Source organism: Aquarana catesbeiana, linkage group LG12, assembly GCF_042186555.1.
Source record: "Aquarana catesbeiana isolate 2022-GZ linkage group LG12, ASM4218655v1, whole genome shotgun sequence".
NCBI classification, from domain to species: Eukaryota; Metazoa; Chordata; class Amphibia; order Anura; family Ranidae; genus Aquarana; species Aquarana catesbeiana.
In genome coordinates this window covers 42844631-42870286 of record NC_133335.1, presented here as the reverse complement: position 1 = coordinate 42870286, position 25656 = coordinate 42844631, and the positions used below count along the sequence as shown (strand labels likewise).

Below are 25656 nucleotides of genomic sequence, written 5' to 3'. Positions count from 1 at the left end.
GAGGATCTCCACTTAGACAGTGGTCACAGAAATGAAACTCTCCATTAGAAGATTTCCCCTCTGTTTCTGTTCTGGTGGAAGGTCAGAATTTTTTATGTATACTTGCGTTCATTCCCGGTGACACTTTGTTGATCAGAACAGTTAGAGAGGGTGAATCTCTCTAATTTGGATGGACATATACAGTAATAGTTGAGTGCAGGTGAAATCAACAGGTTTGCTTCAAAGTGGAGTCCCCCAGCAGCACATACTCTCACCTTTTCTTTTCCTGCTCTATTTAGTAGCTAAGAACCAAAAAATAACCAATAATTTCGGGTTTGGGGGAAGCATGTGACTTCCTCCCCTTTATCTGATGTCTTTGTACTGGTGATTGGCCCATTACTCTTAAACAGAGCTGGAAATGTCCTCATCCCTTTTTAAGCTCCAACCAGAGGCTGTCTTCTTCTTCCTCTATGGCTGCTCGGAAAAGTAGGAGTAGCAAAGAGAAGATGAGTAGGTACTGCTGGGGGTTTCTGTCTGTACAAAGCACTGACAGGGATCGCTCTAAGGTGGCATTACAGGACAAACGAACAAGCAGCAACTTTCCACAAGTTTTTACATGAACATGTACACTCAGAGTATGTACTATTATGTAAATATCAGAATGGTGTAGGGTCAGGCACTTACATGCACTTACATTTTCAAGACAAAATATTGACTTAAGTTTCTAAACATGTCCAACACTTTTCCGTTGACTGGGTATGGCTGCAGGTTTGCAATTGTTGTCTTAATTGGGCAACAGTTATCTAACATTTGTAGTCTGCTTTATTATTCTTAAGGGTGGACAGATCTTTTACTGAGACCAGGCTTGTCCTCTTTTGGATCACTGGGCAGCTTGAACCTTCTGCAAATGTTGTCCCCGAACTGGCCATTATTTGAATGTAACATGAATGTACAGTGCCTTGAAAAAGTATTCGTACCCCTTGAAATTTTCCACATTTTGTCATGTTACAACCAAAAATGCAGATTAATTTTTTTGGGATTGACCAACACAAAGTGGCACATAATTGTGAAGTGAAAGGAAAATGATAAACGGTTTTCAAAATTTTTTACAAATAAATATGTGAAAAGTGTGGGGTGCATTTGTATTCAGCCCCTCTGAGTCAATACTTTGTAGAACCACCTTTTGCTACAATTACAGCTGCAAGTCTTTTTGGGTATGTCTCTACCACATTTGCACGTCTAGAGAGTGACATTTTTGCCCATTCTTTGCAAAATAGCTCAAGCTTTGTCAGATTGGATGGAGAGCATCTGGGAACAGCAATTTTCAAGTCTTGCCACAGATTCTCAATAGGATTTAGGTCTGGACTGTGACTGGGCCATTCTAACACATGAATATGCTTTGATCTAAACCAGTGGTTCTCAACCTGGGGGTCGGCACCCCCTCGGGGGTCGAACGATGATTTTCCAGGGGTCACCGAATCCTGGGCTGTTCCTGAAGCCCGCACCACTCTCCCAGAAATTAGAATAGGGAAAGATAAAAGGGAAAGAATGGAGAACAAAGAGAGAGTGGTACATCCCAAAATGGTACCATAAGAGGTTTTAATACTGTACGAGTGGAAGGGACTCAGAGCGCTAAATTAGGGGCGCAAATTACTTGTCTTGCCTTGGGTGCTGACAACCCACGCTACAAAAAATATTTTACTGTTAGGGGTCCCCACAACTTGGGAAATTTTATCATGGGGTCACAGCACCAGAAGGTTGAGAACCACTGATCTAAACCATTCCATTGTAGCTCTGGCTGTATGTTTAGAATAGTTGTCCTGCTGGAAGGTGAACTTCCGCCCCAGTTTCAAGTCTTTTGCAGACTCTAACAGGTTTTCTTCTAAGATTGCCCTGTATTTGGCTCCATCCATCTTTCCATAAACTCTGACCAGCTTCTCTGTCCCCAAAGAAAAGCATCCCAAAAACATGATGCTGCCACCGCATTGTTTCAGGGTGATATGCAGTGTTAGTTTTCTGCCACACATAGCGTTTTGCTTTTAGGCCAAAAAGTTCAATTTTGGTCTCATCTGACCAGAGCACCTTCTTCCACATGTTTGCTGTGTCCTCCACATGGCTTCTTGCAAACTGCAAACAGGACTTCTTATGGCTCTCTTTCAACAATGGCTTTCTTTTTGCCACTCTTCCATAAAGGCCAGATTTGTGGAGTGCACGACTAATAGTTGTCCTGTGGACAGATTCTCCCACCTGAGCTGTGGATCTCTGCAGCTCCTCCAGAGTCACCATGGGCCTATTGGCTGCTTCTCTGATTATTGCTCTCCTTGCCCGGCTTGTCAGTTAAGGTGGACGGCCATGTCTTGGTAGGTTTGCAGTTGTGCCATACTCTTTCCATTTTGGAATGATGGATTGAACAGTGCTCCGTGAGATGTTCAAAGCTTGGGAATTTTTTTTTATAAACTAACCCTGCTTTAATCTTCTCCACAACTTTATCCCTGACCTGTCTGGTGTGTTCCTTGGCCTTCATGATGTTGTTTGTTCACTAAGGTTCTCTAACAAACCCCTGAGGGCTTCACAGAACAGCTATATTTAAACTGAGATAAAATTACACACAGGTGGACTCTATTTACTAATTAGGTGACTTCTGAAAGCCATTGGTTCCACTAGATTTTAGTTAGGGGTATTGGAGTAAAGGGCGCTGAATACAAATGCATGCCACACTTTTCACATATTTATTTGTAAAAAAAATGCGAACAATATTTATCATTTTCTTTCCACTTCACAATTATGTTCCACTTTGTGTTGGTCTATAAACATAAAATCCCACTAAATTTTTTTTTTACGTTTTTGGTTGTAACATGAAAAATGTGGAAAATTTCAAGGGGTATGAATACTTTCTCAAGGCACTGTACATATTTGTGAATGTAATTTGCAGCTCTTCTCTATAAAGTAAAATTTTTCGTTAATTATACTAGCAATTTGAAAATGCACAGACTTCCTCTTTTATCGGTGCAATCCTCAGCAACTTTGCACAGATGCGGTCAGTCATATTCTTAATTTATTACACTAAACCATACAAATCTATTATACATTTATTGTACACATGTGCTCCAGTATTATCATAAATTATGATGCAGTGTCTACAAAAGAATTAAGACTTATGCCCCGTACACACGGTCGGACATTGTTCGGACATTCCGACAACAAAATCCTAGGATTTTTTCCGACGGATGTTGGCTCAAACTTGTCTTGCATACACACGGTCACACAAAGTTGTCGGAAAATCCGATCGTTCTAAACGCGGTGACGTAAAACACGTACGTCGGGACTATAAACGGGGCAGTGGCCAATAGCTTTCATCTCTTTATTTATTCTGAGCATGCGTGGCACTTTGTCCGTCGGATTTGTGTACATACGATCGGAATTTCCGACAACGGATTTTGTTGTCGGAAAATTTTATCTCCTGCTCTCCAACTTTGTGTGTCGGAAAATCCGATGGAAAATGTCCGATGGAGCCCACACACGGTCGGAATTTCCGACAACACGCTCCGATCGGACATTTTCCATCGGAAAATCCGACCGTGTGTACGGGGCATTACAGGTTTACCAAGAGACGCTTTGTCAACTGAACAACCAACATGTTTTTAGTAGTTGTCATACTACTGCATTTAGAAAGTGTTTGTTAGCAGATTTAAACCAGGCAATAGCCCTGATAAATCTAAGCTTAGCATACACAGCAACAGCCAGCGGACAAAGCTGAATTATATCTATATATTTCTCAGCTAAATTGGAGATAGTCTTCTGTTTGTTAAAATGTATCTAAAGGCAAAACTATTTTTTCAGTTTGCATAGAGCAGGGGAGAGTTAAAGTGGTTATGAAGGCATAAAAAAGATGTTATACTCACCTGTGATATTGCACAGAGCGGTCCCTTATGTCCTCCTCTGGAGTCCCTCGCTGGTACGGTCTCCTTCTCCATTCTTGCTGGTCCCCCCCCCCCAGCAAGCCATTTGCTGAGGGGTCACCCACGCAGGTGTACATCTATAGTCACAAAAAGTACGACTCGGCTACCACCTGCTCCCTCCTCAGAGGATTTGACTGACAGCAGGTGCCTATGGCTGCTCCCACTGCTCTCAGTCTCCTGTGAGACCAGGATGAGGGGGGAGTGCTGCTGCAGAAAGGACAGTGCTGGATCCTGTGAAAATCTGTTTGTTTGTTTTTTGCTAAAAAGGTAGTTAGAACCCCCAAACATATATATATATATATATATATATATATATATATATATATATATATATATATATATATAAATTTTTTTTTTTTAAATACCCTTTTTTAAATTTTGATGCAAAAAAACAATACATAACCTGATTTTTTGTAAAATATAAAAGATGATGTCACGCCGAGTAAATGGATACCAAACATGTCACACTTTCAAATTGTGCACATCCGCAACAAAAGACGTAAATTTTACTATCCATAGGTGACGCTTTAAAAGCCTTTACAGGTTACCACTTTAGATGTACAGAGGCGGTCTAGTGCTAGAATTACTGCCCATGATCTGACGTTCGTGGTCACGTGTGGGACGATTGTGGTTTGCATGCTAGCACAGGGGGACAGGGGCACTTTCAATTTTTTTTTTAAATAATTTATTTAATTTGTTTTTTTATTTGTACACTGTTGCATTCATTTTTTTTTTTTTTTTAATCACTTTTATTGCTGTCACAAGGAATGTAAACATCCTTGTGACAGCTAAAGGCACGTGACAGGTACTTTTTATGGAGGGACTTGGAGTCCCCAAATCCTTCCTTTGCACTCAAAAGCATTCAAAACGCCAAGATCGGCGTTTTTGAATACTTTTGATTTTTTAAAACTGGTGCCTTTAAGACTCCAGTAAACCAGAAGTGATGTCATGACATTGCTTCCAGGTTACTACATCCGAGACCTGATCAAAGCTGTTACTGGCTTTCTTCGGGTCTCCGGCCAGCTGGCGGACATGCCGGCTGGTCATTTGGGTCTCCCGGTGGGATGGGAGAGCCTAGGCGAGTGGTGGGAGGGGGCGTCCTCTCTCGCTGCTTGTAATAACAACCGAGCGACTGCTTAGTCGCTCCAGTTGTTATGACGAGAGAGCCTACTGTCGGCTCAAAACAATGGTACCGGGGTGATGCTTGCAATCATCGCTCCAGTTGCAGTCAAATTACGTACAGGATTTTAATGTAAAGAATGCATTAAGGTAAATTAAAAAAACTATTTTTTTTTGTCATCTGTGTGCCATTGGGGAACTTTCCCTTCACTTTCTGTGCTGTAAACCTGACAGGTAGTGAGAGAATATCTTTTTATGTGGGAGATATACCCTCTTAGACATTTGTCTCAATTGCAAGATTTCCACTCCATTCCTGTTCTGGTGGCAACTTGATTTACTTTCACATTAATTTTGGTTCCCCGGACAATTCCAGTGCATCTCCCTGTTGGCGGCACAGCAAGAAAACCCAATTACTTCTAACCCTCTTACCAATCTATTCAAAACTAAAAATAAAGTCTTGCCATTAGTTACTTTAATAGTCTCACGTTTTCCAGCCATGCAAGTGAGATCTTCAAACAAGAAGCCATATCTGTCCAGAAAGCAGCTCTGTATCAGCAGATCACAATACCATATTTTTTATAGAAACCAGAGAATGAGAGAGCTTTGTTCGGTTTCCACAGAAATCCCAACACAAACAACAACAACAGGCCTTAATACGAAGTCATGCGCTGAGAACTCACATTGTTTCCACAGCATGATACCACCTTGAGGGCTAATTACTGTAAGAATGGAAAAAAAGGAGAAGGCACAGGCTCAGCGATGCAAAGTAGGGTGTTTCCTTTATCAATACAGTTTGTTTTATTCGTAAGCTGCCAAGTACTGTGGACCAAAACACAAGTCAGCATGTGCTATATGAATAGTAGATGCTATTTTAGGCGTTATCTATAAATTCCAGTGAAAATGAAGGAATTTGCCAGCTGGTTCCCCAGCAGGGGGCGTTGTACTGGTGAAAGTGAGGTGATGGTCACACAGATCAATAAATATAAATTTTAAATAAAAATAAAAGTTCCTTGTGCAGAATAGTTTAAGCATTTTTACACAAACAGTATTTGCTGTGCATGCAATATTATTTGCAGCTCTTTTCCTTAAGACAAAGTCATAGACTTAAAGTAGTTGTAAACTTCACACATGAAATAAGAACCAAGCATATCCCTCTATATTGTGTACCTGTCTCAGAAGCACAAATGCCTCGTTTCCACTGAGCGGACCGGTTCGGTTCGGTACGGTACGCTATTTTGGGTGTTTCCATTATGAAAGCGGCCCATACAACCGAACCGTACCATTCAGGGTCCTGCTTCAGATGTGGGGCCATAGAAAATGGAACGGTTCAGTTAGGGCGGAGCTACGATACATTCCACTGATTGGCTGACAGAAAACCCTCTGCTGTGCTATGCTGAGGCATTTTTTCTAAACCCTGTATGGCCCCTTGTGGTCCCACTTGCAGTGGAAATGCTCACCAGAATAGACCGGACCATTCTAGGCTATTCAAACTGTACCAACCCGAACCGATCCGCTCAGTGGAAACGAGGCATAAGTGTCATTTCTGTCTGCTGCCTTGTTCCTCTGCTATCAGCATGAATCACTTTAGGTAAGTTTTCCTGACACCAAGAGAAAAATGGTGACAGAGGAGGGACCTTCAGCTGATTGACAGCTTCAGCTCTGTTCCTCTGTGCTATGTGAAGGGGGTTGTGTCTCTTCCCTCCAATCAGCTTCCCTCACTGAGCTGTGCAGTGTGTGATTTCAGCTCTTCGTCCCCTTTTTCTCTGACCACTCAGACAAGCGTCTAAATCCTGGACTAACAGATGTAGAGAAAAGAAGACTGCAGATAAACAGTTACAACTTATGTGGGAGGATTTTTTCATCTCTGTGTATCACTTGAGGCCAGTCACTTCACTGGTGAGGGTGAGGATTTACAACTACTTTAATGCATTCACATAGTGCTTGATTTCAGTAGAATTTACAGAACAATTGTAAAAGGAATATCACTTGTAAAACCTCCCTTTGAAGTCTGAACTTTTAAAAATAAAAGCATTATAAGATTAGGTCTCTTCACCTTGAAGCTACACCCCTCTAATTACTGTTAGTAGGGAAAGATTTTTACACAGAGATAAGACTGTAGCAGATATCAGTCTCCAAGACCCTCTAATGACACTGCCAGATCTCTCTAAATCATTTCAGTAATTTATAACATTCATCTCTAATTATGCCTTTTTGTCAATTTCCCGCTAAACATTGGATTCCCTTACATCATCTCCACTGCTACGTGAATATCTGTTTGTAGATCGTGGTTGTGGAACTGCACTTCCATTAGTTCCTTCATCCAGATATTGGCCATATGCAGAGTTTATTCTTTCTGCCACTAGTCCTTCTTTCTCTGGAGCATCCCCCAATACGGAGTCAAGATCTTGGCTATGGCGGTAGACATAGGAAGCATGTTTCACAGAGCGTTTGAGGAGGTGCCTTCTGAAAGCCCTCTGGATTTTGATGGCACAGACTTCCTCTTGTTTTCTTTTTAATGTGGTGGTAATGGGTTCGTAAGAAACTTTGGAGGGGTTTGCAGCCATAAACTTTTCTTCCATTGAGGCTTTTAGGGCATCCATCTCTCCAGAGTCTCCTAAGACTTCTTTAGTAAGGGCAAACAAAATATCTAAGCAGTGAATCTTCTCTCCAGTTACCATGGGCAAGTCCAGTGTGACCAATTTAATCTTGTTGGGTTTGGGGATTCGTAAAGGTTCTTGTAGGGTATCTACAAAGTCTGACATCCGACTGTATTCAACAAACTGTGTTGCATCGGGATCAAACTTCTCCCAAGTTTCATAGAACATCTCAAAATCGTCTTCACATAGAGGTTCACTGCTTTCTTCTGTGGCCACGTTAAAATTCTCCAAGATGATTGCGATGTACATATTGACAACAATCAAAAATGAAATAATGATATAGCTGCAGAAGAATATAATGCCCATGGAGGGGTTGCCGCAGTCACCAACCACCGCGGTCCCAGGATTCTCCATATGAGGATCACAGTCAGGGGGACCACTATTTAGAATTGGATTCAAAAGTCCATCCCATCCAGCTGAGGTAGTTATCTGGAACAAGCAAATTATACTATTGCCAAATGTCTCGAAATTAAATATATCATCAATGCCAGATTCCTTCTTTACATAAGCAAAGTTGGACATCCCAAATATGGAGTAGATAAACATGACTAAGAACAGCAGAAGCCCAATGTTGAAGAGGGCCGGGAGAGACATCATCAAGGCAAACAATAAGGTTCGGATGCCTTTGGCGCTTTTAATAAGCCGGAGAACCCTTCCAATTCTGGCAAGTCGGATAACTCTGAACAGTGTTGGGGAAACAAAGTACTCTGCAATCAGATCTGATAGGACAATACCTGGAAAAGAAAGCATTGTTTGTTACTTTTGATTTACACAACTGTCAAATATCTGAATAATAGAAATGGCACAGTGTTTGCTCACAAATATTACAAGAGGATGCAGGAGCAAAGACATACATTGCTTAGATCTATAATATCCTCCTATATGGTAGACTTTTTTCCATTAGTCTTTGCTCCTGTGAAACAAGATAGAGACACAATCCTGTTGATTTTCCTAATTACGATAAGCTGATGAGAGAATGCTGGGAGGAGGTGCGACCCTTAAAAACGTGTTTATTAACCCTTGTAACTGTAAGCACCACAAAGCAGTTAAACCTCAAAATTCACTGCAGATGCACCTGAGCCAGTGCTGGGAGAGGGTGCAGAGTTAGCTGAGCTGCTGTGTCACTGCATCTGTGCTTCTGCCATGAAGTTTGAGATTTAATTGCTTTGTGGTGCTTACAGTTACAGGGTTTAATAAACACCTTTTTAAAACTCATTTAAAAATACATAACTAAAGGAGCCTTCCTATGTTTTATGTAGCAATATTATACAATCATTTGTATAGATATAGACTGATATTATTTTCCTATGTTTATTCATATTTGGTTTAAAGTGATTCTAAAGCCTCAAGTTTTTTTTACCTTAATCCATTCTCTGCGTTAAGGTAAAAAACCTCCTGTGTTCAGGATTCCAGCCTCCCCTTATACTTACCCGAGTCTGATTTCAGTTCAGCAATGTGCACGAGAGCAGCAGCTCTCTCCTATTTCTTCCTCATCAGTAGGCAGACTGATTTTTTTATTTTTTTATTACATATTTTTACATTTTTCTTCATTTTCATTTTTGATGTTTATTTTCATTTGGATTATAATTTCACTTTTAATTTTCATTTTCTATACATAAAAGTATTTTTTAAATAAATGGGTGTTTATCATAATAGATTTATATATTAAAGTGTTTTTATTTGACCATATTTTTATCCAATATGATGCATATGTATGGAATTGACGTCTTTTGGATGAAGTATATAGATTAACATTATTGTTTGAATCCATCGAACAATGGCCGCCACTACTGTTGTAAGGCAGTGCTGAGGTGGTCTTTGGTCTACACAAAAAAATGGCCGCGAGGTAAAACTCATTGGTTGAACAAGAGAGAGGTGACTCCCTCTGTGTATTTAAACTCGGGTTACCTAACCGGAAATTAGGTCCTTGATGACGCCTTGTGGGAGGGCAAAATGCGTTGATGTAATTTACGGTGCCGAGTCCATAAGACGTCACTTCCGGTTTCAGTGGACGCACACTGGATGCGGCGTTCCTGGATTGTGTCTCTGTTTTCTACATACATGCTTATTTTACGTTGCTATTTTGTAAGTAGAACCATCTTCTGCGCAATAAACGCTCATTTTACAGTACTTCTCTATCAGTTTCCTTTCTTTCCATACACTAACTACCACTCTGGGGGAGATCTCTTGTGGACCGTTTCAAGACATCAGTTACTGCTGGATCTTTGCCTTTTTTGACCCCTAGACTGAAAAGCTGGGGGTTCCCTAGATCTGGTGAGTGGAGACACTGAAGGGGAGTGAGTCACATCACAAAGTGGAAGTTTGGAGCACGTTGCACTTATCAAAGGATTGGAGCACAAGAGCATTTTGCAATATTCAATTTTATAATTTTGAATTATTGTTTATACATTAATTTTTATCTTTGTTACAATTGTTATACAAGAGCACTCTTAATAGAATTTTTGGCATATATCTGCACATTGTTTTGATCAGTTTCCTGCACGGTTGCAAGCGTTGTAATTCATTCTTAGATTGATTCAAGTGAATAGCACCTTGTGTACAGCTGCTTCAAGTCTAGTAATTACTATTTCTTTTTTATACCTTACACGTTTTTCACCTTAGCGCGAGTTTTCACCAATCCATGATAGATGTGGGAGCCATTGGCTCCCGCTCCTGTCAATCAAATCCTATGGCGGGTATGGGACAAAGCCCCACTGTCTGTGTCTTTGGATGCAGCGGGGCTCAGGAGCGAGCCTGCACGAGTACCCAAGCGGCTTGCTATGGGGTGCTCGGAAGGCAGGAGAAGCCGGGGGTACCAGCGGCGCACGTCAGCAGAGGAAGATCATTGCATAGAGCAGGCAAATATATCAGGTTTGTTATTAAAAAAAATAAAAATCACTTTAATTTTACTTTTTTCTATCATATGTCCCCATTGTTAAGGATAGGTTCACGCCTATGCATTTTCAGTTTTGCAGAAATGTACTACAGTCCATTTAACATGATTGCCTATGGGTCACGTTTACATCTGTGCGTTTTGAACCAGTATGTTTTTTTAGAAAGGGTCGGGGACTTTTTTGCCCACAGCAGGTTGCATTTTTTGGTTCCATGGACTTCAATGGAAACGCATCAAAAACACAGTGCTCGCATGGTTGATGCATTTCTCCTGCGTTTTTTCTGCATTCTTCAAAAGAGACACTTCCCAGAAACACAAAGCGCATTAAAAACGCATGTCAAAATATGCAAAAGACACCAGAAAAGCACATAAACCGCAACTTAAATGTAGGTGTGAACTGCATTTAAACACACTGGATCAGTTACATGAGCACACAGGAGGTTCGGATCAGGTTGATAGTTGTAATCAAGTGATGAACAAACGGTATATACAGAATGTTAACAATAGGTGGCAAAAACTTACCAGCAATAGAAAGAATGACCACTACGAAATCAAAAACATTCCATCCCACCGTAAAGAAGTACTGTCTTAGTGCAAACATTTTAAGGACACACTCTGTTGTGAAGATGACAATGAAGACCAAATTGATTTTAAAAAGTGTATTGACTTTTTCTTCACTCTGGTCATCCGTTTCTACCATCATTGTCACCATGTTAAGGCAAATCAGAATCATGATAAAAATGTCAAAGGCTTGTCTGGAGATGAAATCAAACACCACTCCTTGGACTGGGTTCTGCAGAAGACCAATAATAAAACAGAGTACGATGTGAAGAAAAATTTTGAATTTAAATAGTTAGGAGAACAGACTTTATTCGGGTTTGTAGGGATCACTATACTTTACCTCTGGTCTTGGAATTGGTTTTACCGGTTTCTTGGATCCCAGTTTCTTCATAGCATTGTAGTATTTTTTTTGTTCTTCTGTCATGAATATATCTTTTCCTCCAAAGTATAAGAGAAAATCAGATTTGTTATTTGCAGTTTCATTATTAGAAACCCTCAGAAGAATCATTGCAGATAACTTATACTGCCCCACTACAACCAGATTCTCCCCCCCCCTGCACTACTGAAGAGCAAAAGTGGAATCTGATTTGTTGCTATCGGGTAATACAGACTGGCTAAACACAGATGACAACTGCTTCTGCACAAGATTATAAGCTGTATTAAAGTAAACATTTCTAGGACAAACTTGTGGGATGCCGCTGCTGACCTCCTAATAATGCTAGTTACCTGGTCATTACCTTGGCTTCAATACTGTCTTAGTTATTGGCCTGAAACAATTATGCAGATCAAGAAAATCAGCGTAAAGTCTGAAGTCTTTATCTACATTGTTGTTTCAGGCCAATAAATCAAAGTACCAATTAGAAAGCCAGGAAACTACTAGCATTCATAGAATAATAAGTAGTAGCAAAGCAGCCTTCCAAAAAAAAGTATCCCCTCTAAAGATGTATCTGCCAGGCCTTGGCGACAGATCTCCTCCACCCCCTGCACTATTGTAACTGGTCAAGTTCAGAGTTGCCTAGTGAAGTGAATGATGAATGTATCCATATAGAGATGCTATTAGAAGTACAGGTACTCCTCACGTAACGACCAGGTTCCGTTCCAACGGCCAGGTCGTTAAAACGAATTGGTTGTTAAACGAGGAGTCACAAGAAATCAATATTTTAAGCATTTTTAACTACTGTACTGTGTTGTGAAAAAAAGGTCTAAACACAAAACCCCAGCTCAATAACATTTTAATTTGCATAAGTACAGAACACAAATGAAAATTCTGTACTGTACAATACAATGTTGTATAGCGTGTCGTTCGGGTGGGGAGAGCTGGTCGTAAGTCCAAGCAGTCGTTAAACAGGTAAGTATCTATATTTCTACAGTGATGCTACTAGAGTTATGATGCATGTTTTCCTACAGAGATGCCACTATACGTGCAAAGCATGAATTCCTACAGAGATGCCACAGTGACTGGATGTATGATGCAAGTATTCTTACACAGATGCCATTAGGCCACCTTATCAAACACATTTTATGGGCTAGCAGATAAGATTATTAGTGCTGTGGGTTTTTTTTTTTTTAACTTCTTTACAATTGCATAACACATACTGTATATGTGATGTCCAGGAAAAGGGCTTTAATCCTGGGCACTGCATATATGTGTTCTTCTGTTTGTGCTGGAAATGCGCCCAATTGCACGCTCCCAGCACTGGTTTGACATGCGATTTGACATGTCAAATCGCATGCCAAATCGGCCCAATGTGAATGTGGGCTTATTGTCAAAGTATTAATTGAACAAGCTGAAGTTAAAAGCCAATTGGTAACTATGCACAGCTGCACCAGTTTTAGTAAATCTCCCCCAGTGTCCTTTGCGGTTAGTGTCAGTGTCAGACTTGTTAGTGTATTAGTTAGTTCAATTCAGTGGGGTTCATTTACTAAAGCTGGAAAGTGCAAAATTGGGTGCAGTTCTGCACAAAAACCAACTGCCAGGATTTTTTTGTTAAAGCTTAAAGCCCCTTTCAGACATCAATTGGATCCACCTGCTCAGTGGGGGATCTGTCTGCTGATCCCCCCTAAGGAGGCAGATGACAGGTCCATGTCTGCTCCACTATGCGGACACAGCCCGTTGTTCTCTATGGGCGGTTGGATTGAAACTAAACCACCTGTCTGTTTCCATTCAACTGTCATCTGATCCATCTGTTTTTAGTGGACCAGACTGGATTGGATGCCTGCGGGTGTCAGCGGATCCGCCACTCCATAGAGAGCAGTGGATGTTCCGATCCGGTCCGCCTGAAAAACGGACAGGTGGACACAATCGGTCCGTCAGTGTGAAAGGAGCATAATTGAACAAGCTGAAGTAAGAAGCTGATTGGCCATCATGCAGAGCTGCACCAGATTTTCCACTCTCCAGTCTTAGTAAATAAACCCCAATGTGTCAGTTAAAGTGTTTGTTAACCCAAAAAAAAAAATACACATCCTGGTCCTTTAAAACAGATTACACAGCACAGTGCTTGTGCTGTGTAATCTGCGCCCCTCTAAACTGTAAAAAAAACCTGGCTGAACCCTCCACTTCCTGTATGCCCTCTCTATACAGACCACGATAACCAGGGCTACTCAGCCTTGATCACCATGGTCAAAGTACGTCCCTCCATCATACGCTGCCCTGCTCTCCTCTCTCCCCCCTCACCCCCCTCCTTCCTGCCTGTCAGCACCCTCTCTGTCTCGTTCTCTGCTCCGCCCCGCCCCCCCGTCGCTATTATTGTAAATAAAGAAACTAAAATTGTCACTGCCAGCCTCTCTATTAGTGGCTGGCATACTACATGTAAATCCTTTCTAAAAAATGAGCATTGTAAATAGCTATTTAGAGCTGTCTTCAGGCCGGTTACATGACTCGCGGCCGCTTTACAGCCCCGAGACAGGGCTTCTGCGGGTGGAGCCGAGTGACCACGTGATCTCCCCGGCTGATGTCAGAGGAAGATCACGGTCCCTCCTGCAGTAGCCTAGGGAACACAATTAACCCCTTGATCACCCCCTAGTGTTAACCCCTTCCCTGCCAGCGACATTTTACAATGAATTTTTATAGCACTGATCGCTGTATAAATGCCAATGATCCCAAAAATGTGTCAAAATTGTCCAATTTGTCCACCATAATGTCGCAGTCCCGATAAAAGATCACAGATCACCGCCATTACTAGTAAAAAAAAATCAAATAAAAATGCCATAAAACTATCCCCTATTTTGTAGACGCTAGTAACTTTTGCACAAACCAATCAATATACGCTTATTACAATTTTTTTCTACCAAAAATATGTAGAAGAATACATATCGGCCTAAGCTTAAAAAAAAAATCGTTTTTTTTATATATTTTTGGGGGATATTTATTATAGTAAAAAGTAAAAAATTTTGCGTTTTTTTTTTTTCAAAATGATCACTCTTTTTTCGTTTATAGTACAAAAAATAAAAATTGCAGAGGTGATCAAATACCACCAAAGAAAAGCTCTATTTGTGGGAAAGAAAGGACGTCAATTTTGTTTGGGTGCAACATCGCACGACCGCGCAATTGTCAGTTAAAGCGACATAGTGCTGAATCGAAAAAAGTGCTATGCTCAGGAAGGGAGTATAATCTTCCAGGGCTGAAGCGGTTAATAATAGTGTTAGGATCAATGTGTTTTAGGTAAGAAAAAATGGTTTCATATTTAGTGTCAGTGCGAGTGTTAGTGCGTTTAGGTAGCACAAAAAAAATACCAAAATGAGTAATATTGTTTCTTTGCTCTACTATGAGTACAAAGAACAAGAACATACACATATGATTGTCAGGAGTAGGATAATGTATTTTGCAGGGTTCTTTGGTGATGGTATATGGTAATGGCATAAAAATATACAGCTACATTTAAAAAAAAAATGTTTTTTTACTGTTTTAGGCCAGTTTTTCTTTGATAATAAAACAAAATCAGGATATATGCATTAACATTTACCACCAAATGAAAGCCTGAAAGAAAACAAGGCAGAATCTACCTGGATACACCAAGTGGTTGATATGTACAGTATTAATACCACACATCGATTCAAAATTGGGCTTGGGCTTTAAGGTTTGTTTTGATCCTGGTCATGAAAGCGTTAAAGAGGTTGCTGATTAAAGAGGAAGTAAAACCTCCTGCAAAAAAAAAAAAAAACTAAAAACACACCCTGCACCCTACATAGCATACTAGCTCATTACGAATTACTTACCCGAGAACGAAGCCCCCGCAGCCGTCCTCGTCTCCCCCTCAGGCCGCCGACATGTCACCCAGGGCTTGCTTCCGGGTATCACGGCTCCGGTGCTGTGATTGGCTGGAGCCGCGATGACGTCACTCCTGCGCATGCGTACGTGCCATTGCTTCAGTTGGCTTAAGTGCGCATGTGCCGCATGATGTCAACGGCACATGCAAATACAGGGATATCTCCTAAACCGTGCAGGTTTAGGAGATATCCAGTGTAGCTACAGGCAAGCCTAATTATAGGCTTGCCTGTAGTTTAAAGTGGTTGTAATGGGTTTACAACAACTTTAATGCAGCTGTGTGTATTATCTAGTATTGGGGAAAACCTACATGGTGAGGCCCACTTTGAGAACCAGAGATGAGTACCCTCACTTCAGTGGATTCTCCAAAAATAGTAAGAATGCACTTCAGAAAAAGACACCAGAATCTGAAAAGTTGAATTGCTTCATCCCCACTGGGACTATACTGGTCATCCTGGTTACCATTGTCACTGGTACAGAAAGTAGTGCGAAATCTTCCAGTGAGTACACCTGTTCTGGTAACCACTGTCTAAGAGGGGATATATTTTCATTTTATGCTGTGTCCCAGTGAGAGGAAATGAAGGGAAATCGCACCCCCCCCCCCCCAAATAAAAAAACAAAACCTCTGCCATTACTTTGTATTCAAGCTTCATACTATGTTCAACAAGCACATTGTTTTGCTGACCGTTAAAAGTTTGGAAAATAAAATGTGTGTGTGTGTGTGTGTATATATATATATATATATATATATACACACATACATTTTATATATATATATATATATATATATATATATATATATATATATATATATATATATATATATATATATATATATATATACACACACACATACATTTTATATATATATATATATATATATATATATATATATATATATACACACACATACATTTTATATATATATATATATATCTGCTACAATGGAACCAGGTAGTTAGTTATAGTATGATATCCATGGCCTATATATAAGACCAATCTGCCCAATACTTATCTTTTTCTTTTGTTGGTTGAAGTTGTCAATGATGACACCAATGAAAAGGTTCAGAGTGAAGAAAGCTCCAAAAATGATGAATATTACAAAGTATAGATACATGTACATATTTATTTCATACTGAGGTTGTTCTTCAACCTGCAAAACAGGAATGTTTAGTTATGACAGTCCCTATTCCTGCACCACTACCAAAGGTGATAGTTGCATTCTGCTCTTCACAATACTCATCAGATAATGGTTCTACATGTTTATATATATAGTATTACATATTTGAATCTCTACTCCCGCAGCAGCTGGAGCTCCCTTATGCTTCAGCAGTGGACTGCTCCTCTGTGTTCTCACGTCCAATGCAGAGCTTTGGACATCAGTCTTGAGCAGGACCACTGATAAGGCAGTACAGCCAGCCCTCCTTTACTGGGCTCGGGCCCAATCAGTTCAAAAGGGGGGCCCAGGCATCTGCTGGGCCGTCTGTACTGTCTTATTGCAGACACCAATCCACTTCTGCCTCCCCCTGCAGCACTGACACTTATTCCCCTTCTGGCTTCACTGCAGGGGGATTGGTTCTAGCACATGCACCCCTTCCATCTGCTGTCTGGGTCCCCCTGTGTTCCCCTTTTGCCTGCAGCGCTGCCTGCTTCCCTACTCTCCTGCCGACAGCTGCTGCAGGCAAACAGGAGGATGTTTCAAGATGGAGAGTGGGGGGAAGGGGCTGGTAAAACGTTAATTTATTGGCCCCTTCCTCTCGTGAATGAACACAGTGAGTGATCGGTACCAATCACTCCAGTGTCCATTGATCACCGAAGCATAGTAAATGGTGTTTACTATGCTTCAGTTTGTGAATGAGCATGAAGCCTCAGAGAGCTTCAAGTTCATTCACCTGTGCAGCTGAGGCTGCAGAGAAAGAGATAAATCTCAGTCACCTCCCAATGGAGGGGGGCCTGTCAGGTAGGCGTGATTCCTAACTGCAGACCTGCTCTTGATGACTTTAACCGCTTGCCAACCGCCGCATGTAGATTTATGTTGACAGAATGGCACAGCTGCACAAATGGACCTGTACGTCCCTTTGAATTTGCCGCTGTGCCATCATGTGCGCGCTGCCAAGCTCTGTGAGTGTGATCCCGGGTCCCGCGGACTCGATGTCCGCGAGTATACCCGCGATCGTCTCATGGAGAGGAAGAATGGAGATATGCTGATGTAAACAAGCATTTCTCCGTTCTGCCTAGTGACACTGTCACTAATCACCGCTCCCTGTAATCGGGAGCGATGATCAGTGATGTGTCACACATAGCCCCTCCCCCCACAGTTAGAATCACTCCCTAGGACACACTTAACCCCTACAGAGCCACCTAGTGGTTAACCCCTTCACTGCCAGTCACATTTACACAGTAATCAATGCATTTTTAATCGCACTGATCGCTGTATAAATGTGAATGGTCCCAAAATAGCGCCAAAAGTGTCCGATCTGTCCGCCATAATGTTGCAGTCATGATAAAAATTGCTGATCGCCGCCATTACTAGTAAAATAAAAAATTATTAATAAAAATGCCATAAAACTATCCCCTATTTTGTAGACACTATAACTTTTGCGCAAACCAATCAATGAACGCTTATTGCGATTTTTTTTTACCAAAAAAATGTAGAAGGATACGCATCGGCCTAAACTGCGGAAAAAAATTTTGTTTTTTATATTTTTTGGGGATATTTATTGTAGCAAAAAGTAAAAAATATTGTTTTTTTTTTCAAAATTGTCGCTCTTTTTTTGTTTATAGCGCAAAAAATAAAAACCACAGAGGTGATCAAATACCACCAGAAGAAAGCTCTATTTGTGGGGAAAAAAGGACGTCAGTCTTGTATGAGAGCCAGGTCGCACGACCGCGCAATTGTCAGTTAAAGCGACGCAGTGCCGAATCGCAAAAAGTACTCTGGTCTTTGGCCAGCCAAATGGTCCGGGGCTGAAGTGGTTAACCATCTGCCAACCACACACAGTAAATATACTGCAAGCGAGCAGCAGGTACAGGCATAATCACTTACATGTGCGTGACGGCCTTCTTCCAGGTGTTGGGGTGCGCTTGCTCAAGCCCCTTGCCGACCTGTGCTGCGATTGGACACAGCACAAGTTTGGCAGCAGATTTCAGCAAATGATTTTAGTTTCGATCCGCTGTGTCCAATCACACACACAGAGTTCTGTGTTTACAATACAGGGAACAGCAGTCTGGCTGTTTCCTCTCCATTTTTTGGAAAATGAAGAAATGAAAAAAACATTTTTTTTCACAACTTAATTTACTTTTTACATACTGTCACCAGTGCAGTACAACATCATCATATAACTGGTGTGTTGATGATCAGGGACACTGACTGGTGACAGTGTGTTTAAAAAAAAAGAAAAGAAAAAGATACTGTGACCAAAGCATTAAAGTGTCCATAGTTACACTGTACTACTCTGGGGATCTCAGGATTTTTTTTTTTTTTTCCACACACTATGATTATGACTATGACTATAACAGTGAATTACACTGTTGTAAGCAACCATTTTTCTGAATTAAATGCATTCATTCAGCGTTTACTTTTGTGATTGGCCACAGCTAATCACATGGTACAGATGGGCTATGATTGGCCCTGTCTGTACCATGTGATCATTGTGACCAATCACAGTGAGCAGCACAAATGTACACAATGAATAACATGAATGGAAGCCATCCATTGTGTACAATTGCCATGTGATCTGCTGTGATTGGTCACAGGGATCACATGGTACCGGCAACGCACCAGTACACTGATCTGTCATCAGCTGTGTCCTGTGGACACAGTGGGTGACAGATCACGCTGCAGCGTGGCCGGTGGTGCGTTCTAGGGAGGACAACATATGATGTCCACCCAGAACGAGAGAGCTCCCGCCCAGCCATCATTTGTATATAATAATATATACTTTTTTTTTTTTTTTTTTTACAAAAGACATATAGCAGAGTACATTTTTGCCTAAATTTATGAAAATAAAGAACCCAGTGGTGATCAAATGCCACCAAAAGCTCTATTTGTGTAAAAAAAAATTATATAAATATAATTTGCGTACAGGGTTGCATGACCACGCAATTGCCAGTTAAAGTAGCGCAGTGCTGAATAGAAAAAAAATGGCCTGGTCATGAAGGGGGTAAAACCTTCTGGTGATCAGGTGGTTAAAAGACCTGTGACCACTGGGACATAGGAGAGAAGAAGCTGTAGGGTCCGGTCTAGCAGCGCAGATGGAGCCTGTGGGAGCCTGTTTCCTTAGACCAGGCATGCGCAATCCGTTAGCTCGCTGAGCCGTCTGATGTGGCCCATGACCTTAAACCTATAGCAACCCATGCAGCCTCCTTCGGGTGCACGCCGTTCTACTGAATGATTGCTGGTCCTCCATAATCCTGGTGGCTGCCATACACAAGCCGCTATTGCGGCCATGTCCCCTCTCTTCTCTTTCTTTCTCTCTAAACACACAGACACGGGTAGAGGAGCATTTCGCCGAATGGACTAATCGCATTCCTACAGGGGTTCTGAAGATGGATTCTTACAGATGTGTGATGATCTTGGGAGCATTAGAGTGCATTAGGCTACTTTCACACTGCTCCATGGTGTCCTTTCTTTTTCATATATATACAATATACTGACAGTTCCCTTGTGGCGTATACAAAACAATTTTTTTTTTTTACTTAGATTTTATCTTATACACCTAAATCTCTTCAACTGGTAAAACAGACTGAGGTCCTATTGAATAAAAATCCCTAAACTGTTCAAGAGCCACAATCGGGGGAGGGCTGAATGAGGTCCATAAAGCACCAGTTTGACACTGTCCTAATTATCTGGTAGGACAGTTACTTCTGTTGTGTAGAGGACAGGTCCACTTTATGACGTTTTTTACGCCCTTCTGAGTTTACTTACATTTCTGGAGTCCACAGCTGCATACATGATATCCATCCAGCCTTTGAAGGTGGCCTACAGAGAGCAGAAATAATTTGATACTGGATTTCAAAGCGCATGTTGTGCTTAAGTTGATATTTTCCATAGCTCTGTTCTCTCATTCCCATGCCATAGATGACACAAGTGATATACTGGTTCATGCTACTCATGCACATCATTTCATACCATCTCAGTGATTTCCTTACCACTTGTAGCAGTGAAAGGTATCCCAGACCAACATTGTCAAAATTCACTTTGACATTAACCCATCGCACTTCTTCTGTGTTGTTTAAACCTAGGCAGTCTGATCGATTATTTACCACGGAGATGTCAAATAACTCGGACGTTGTTGTGTTGATACATCGATAGAATTTACCAGCGAACATGTTAACTCCCATGATACTGAAGATGAGCCAGAAGATTAGACAAACCAGCAGTACGTTCATGATGGAAGGAATGGCTCCCAGCAGTGCATTTACCACCACCTTAAAAACAATAAACCCTTCAAAATGAATCTGCTTCCAAAAGCTCAGTTTCCAATTCAACTAAAATACTTAGCAGGGCTATGTGTTACAGATATAAGATTTCCATAGAATATAACAGTACTTTTTTAATACTTTGATATACGATATTGTATAATCTGCACAAATAAAGAATCTTGCACAGGATAAGTAACAGTGCACAGTTTGCAGTAAGCCCTTTTATGTTCTTCAAATCTCATAATCTAAAACTGGCCAGAGATGGAACACGATTCAGCAGGGATCAGCCAAATTGTGATCCATCTGTCACCGTGCCTAAACAATCGTCTTCTGTCCAATAGGCTTGTTGGGAAATGTTTTTTGATCAGCCAGATTCAGACGCTGATCAGTGTATTCTCACAGCGGAGTCAGAATACCATATCACAGAAGGGAGCATTCCTTTATTCATGCCGCTTGTGTGGATGGAGGTATTCATTCATTTTTTTTTCATTTAGCCCAATGGCCATCTTAAGGCAACCAGCATCTAACATTGTAGTTTCTTTATGGCCTCTAGTGTACTAAGTGTAAACTTGTAAAGCGTACTTAGGGTCGGTTCACACTAGGGGCGGCACGACTTGCAGGTCGCCTTACCGAGGCGACCTGCACACGACTGCCACGGCGACTTGCAAAACGACTTCTGTATAGAAGTCTATGCAAGTCGCCCCCAAAGTAGTACAGGAACCTTTTTTCTAAGTCGGAGCGACTTGCGTCGCTCCGATTAGAACGGTTCCATTGTACAGAACGGGAGGCGACTTGTCAGGCGGCTAGGTCGCCTGACAAGTCGCCCCCATGTGAACCGGCTCTAAGGGAAAACCTGGCATCACTTTTTATATCTTCCTGACAATTCTTAATAGCCAATAGTGAACCAAGCAAATACTGTATATACTGTACATTTATAAACAGCCTTGCTATGTCTTCTTTGGAATAAATGTGTATATAAAGTGTCCAAAGGGTCACTTTAAAAGGAGCCCAAAGTGTTTAAAACTACACTAATCCCAAAACCTGACCGCACATGTTGCAATCTGATTTTACAATCTGTATAGGCTCTCCTTTAGATCTACCAAAACTATATAGTAAAAACTCTACCTAAACAAACCATTCTATTTATGCAGTTCAGCTGGCTCATGTGATTCATAGTTGATGTATAACCAGCTTTAAATTGACTCAAATTGCAATACAATCATCTATTTCCAGAAATTATGTAAATAAACTAGGGCCTACAAATATTTACTCACCCTCATGCCTTCAAATCTTGATAATGCTCTTAGAGGTCGGAGGGCTCTCAGGGTTCTCAGGGATTTGATGGCTCCAAGTTCTGAGTAACCCAACCAGTTAGCCGTTAAACTGACCAAAGACACCTTTAAATAGTACAATATTAATTACTCACTATATTCATGACAGAAAAAAGAGTCATTTCATAGAACATTGCAACACAAAAAATTGTTTTAGAGTTGACTAGACATGTGCAGGATGAAAAAATTTGTTTAGTTTCGTTTTGTTATTTAACTAAATTTGTTTAGTTAAATTCGTTGCATTCGTTACATTCATTTTTGGGATTCGTTTAGTTTCATATTCGAATTCGAAAAAATTCGACCGCATTCGAAAAAATTCGACCACATTCGAAAAAACTATCAAATTTGAAAAAAATTCTACCGCATTCGAAAAAAACTATCAAATTCGAAAAAATTTTACTGCATTCGAAAAAACTATCAAATTCGAAAAAATTCTACCGAATTCGAAAAAAATATCACATTCGAGAAAATTCTACCCCATTCGAGAAAAAACTATCAAATTCGAAAAAATTTGACCAAATTTGAAAAAGTAAACTATATATAACACCATTTTGCGAAATTCGAAGTTCATATAAAATTAAATCGAATTCCAATAGAAAAGATTAGAATAGAATAGAAAATAAGAATAGCATAGAAAAACAATAGAACAGAATAGAAAAAAATATAATATATTCTATTCTAATCTTTTCTATTCAAATTTGAATTCATTCTGTACCAAATTCCAATTCCGGGAGATGTTTTTTAAAAAAAAAAAAAAAATATATATATATATATATATATATATATATATATATATATATTATTTTTTTTTCTATTCTGTTCTATTGTTTTTTCTATTCTAGTCTTTTCTATTAGAATTTGATTTCATTCTATTTCTATATAACCATTTTCCGAAATTCGAATTTCGTATAGAATGAATTTGCATTCAAATAGAAAAGATTAGAATAAAATAGAAAATAATAGAAAAGAATAGCATAGAAAAACCATAGACCAGCATAGAAAAAAATTATATATATATTCGAATTTCCTATAAAATGAATTTGAATAGAAAAGATTAGAATAAAGTAGAAAAGAATAGACTAGAAAAACAATAGAACAGAATAGAATAAAATATAATATATATATTATATTTTATTCTATTTTTTCTATTGTTTTTCTAGTCTATTTTCTATTATTTTCTATTGTAATCTTTTCTATTCAAATTCATTCTATACGGAAGCCATCTTCCGAAATTCGAATTTTGTCTAGAATGAATTCAAATTCGAATAGAAAAGTTTAGAATAGAATAGAAAAGAATAGCATAGAAAAACAATGGAACAGAATAGAAAAAATATTTTATATATATATATATATATACATATATATATATATATATATATATATATTAATAACATCTTCCGAAATTCGAATTTCATATAGACTGAAATCAAGTTTGAATAGAAAAGATTAGAATATAATAGAAACGAATAGCATAGGAAACAATAGAACAGAATAGAAAAAAAAATATTGTATATATATATATATATATATATATATATATATATATATATATATATATATATATATAAATATATATATATATATATATATATATATATATATATATATATATATATATATATAATATATATAGATTGAAGTGTAGAGGAGAACCAAACATAGCTTTCAATCTAGTGTCAGCAAACAGGTCCTGCAAACAAATCAGCCTGAAACGCAATCTTTGTCTGAACAGATGATTGTAACGATTTTGTTTGGAATGACTCTACTTGCTTTGTAATCTTTTTCTAAAGATTTGATGGAATAAAGCAACAAATTTTTAAGTGCAACAACCTTTGGAACTATATATATATATATATATATATATATATATATATATATATATATATATATTCAATTCTATTATTTTTCCAGTCTATTATTTTCTATTATTTTCTTCTATTCTAATTTGATTTCATTCTATATGAAATGAGAATTTCTGAAAATGGTTATATAATATATATATATATATATATATATATATATATATATATATATATATTATAACCATTTTCCGAAATTCAAATTTCGTATAGAATGATTTTGCATTTGAATAGAAAAGATTAGAATAGAATAGAACATAATAGAATAGAATAGAAAAACAATAGAACAGAATAGAATAAAATACAATATATGTTTTTCTAGTTTATTCTTTTCTATTATTTTCTTTTCTATTCTAATCTTTTCTATTCAAATTCGATTCAATTCCATATGTTATTCGAATTTCTAGTCTATTCTTTTCTATTCAAATCTTTTCTATTCTAATTCAAATTCATTCTATACGAAATTCGATCTTCAGAAGCCATGTTCCGAAATTTGAATTTCGTATAGAATTAATTTGAATTTGAATAGAAAAGACTATTATAGAATAGAAAATAATAGAAAAGAAAAGAAAAGCATAGAAAAACAATAAAACTGAATAAAAAAAATATTATATATATGTATTCTATTGCTTTATGATTTTATATTCTATTTTATTGTATTTTTTAGAAAATCGTTTTTTATGGTTTTCAAATTCGATTTGAACATGTTTTCAAATTCGATTCGAATTTGTTCCCTTTTTTTCGGATTCGTTTAAATTCATTACTTTTGTAATTCGGAAATTCGGATTCATCCGAATTTCCGAATAATGAAAAATCTGTCCGAATTTTGATTCAGAACTAAACTGAATGCACATGTCTAGAGTTGACATGTCTGTTAATTTTTAACCTTAAAGTGGTTGTAAACTTTCCCCGACAACTTTGTCCCATGTAAATCAGCATAAAAAACCCTAATGAACACTGCTTATAGATATCTCCTTACTTGCATAGTATTGTTGTAATCCTTTTTGTTCTTTAGAATGACTTCACTGAGCATGCCCAGATCTCCCCTGATTTACGGCACACTCTGTGTACTTGTCTGTCTATTATCAGATCTTCCTACAGCACAACTCTGAAATTCCACGAGACTGCATAATCACTCAGAGCTTCCTACTACACCCCATGTGACCATGTGACATCACATGCAGTGTAAACCTGGCCATCAGACAGCATTACTGCAGCCTTATCAGCTGAAGCTGATAAGACTGACGTAGGCAAACACTAGATAATCGGCACAAGTAAATACTATGAAATAAAACAAGTCAGCTATGAGAAGTAAAGCAGGGTTGCCATAGAAACAATGGATTGAGAAGGAGGCTTGGTTAACTGTACAAGAAGTGCTCAATGTAAGGGTGGAAATACACTCTACTGTGGACTCAGAAAACAATACTTAAGATGGTGCTGCCTAACCCCTGGAAACAAGTTTTTTAAAGTTTCTTTAAACAGTAAGTAATATGCGATTTGGGCTGGATTACAGTGGCTATAGTTTGATAATTACTTATTATAATGGACTAAATGAAAATCAGCATCAGAGTGGGAGAGTTTACATCCTCTTTAAATGCATCTGTTTGATT

The 25656-nt window shown here is 39.0% G+C and overlaps 1 protein-coding gene across 3 annotated transcripts in view; it reads right to left on the bottom strand.

Annotated features, from left to right (window-relative positions):
- Positions 1 to 25656, bottom strand: part of LOC141114139 (sodium channel protein type 4 subunit alpha-like) — a 210110-nt gene that overhangs the window by 5700 nt on the left and 178754 nt on the right. For 2 of the 3 annotated variants that reach the window (XM_073607645.1, XM_073607643.1), the window contains 7 exons: positions 22131 to 22253; positions 20584 to 20862; positions 20360 to 20413; positions 16448 to 16585; positions 11509 to 11613; positions 11130 to 11400; positions 7268 to 8448 (listed from right to left, as the gene is read on the bottom strand). In XM_073607645.1, the coding sequence (XP_073463746.1) occupies positions 7283 to 8448; positions 11130 to 11400; positions 11509 to 11613; positions 16448 to 16585; positions 20360 to 20413; positions 20584 to 20862; positions 22131 to 22253 (2136 nt within the window). In that variant the 3' untranslated portion in view covers positions 7268 to 7282. Of the gene's footprint in view, positions 1 to 5737; positions 5777 to 7267; positions 8449 to 11129; positions 11401 to 11508; positions 11614 to 16447; positions 16586 to 20359; positions 20414 to 20583; positions 20863 to 22130; positions 22254 to 25656 lie in introns of those variants that run through there. The other variant, XM_073607644.1, reaches the window with a different exon arrangement.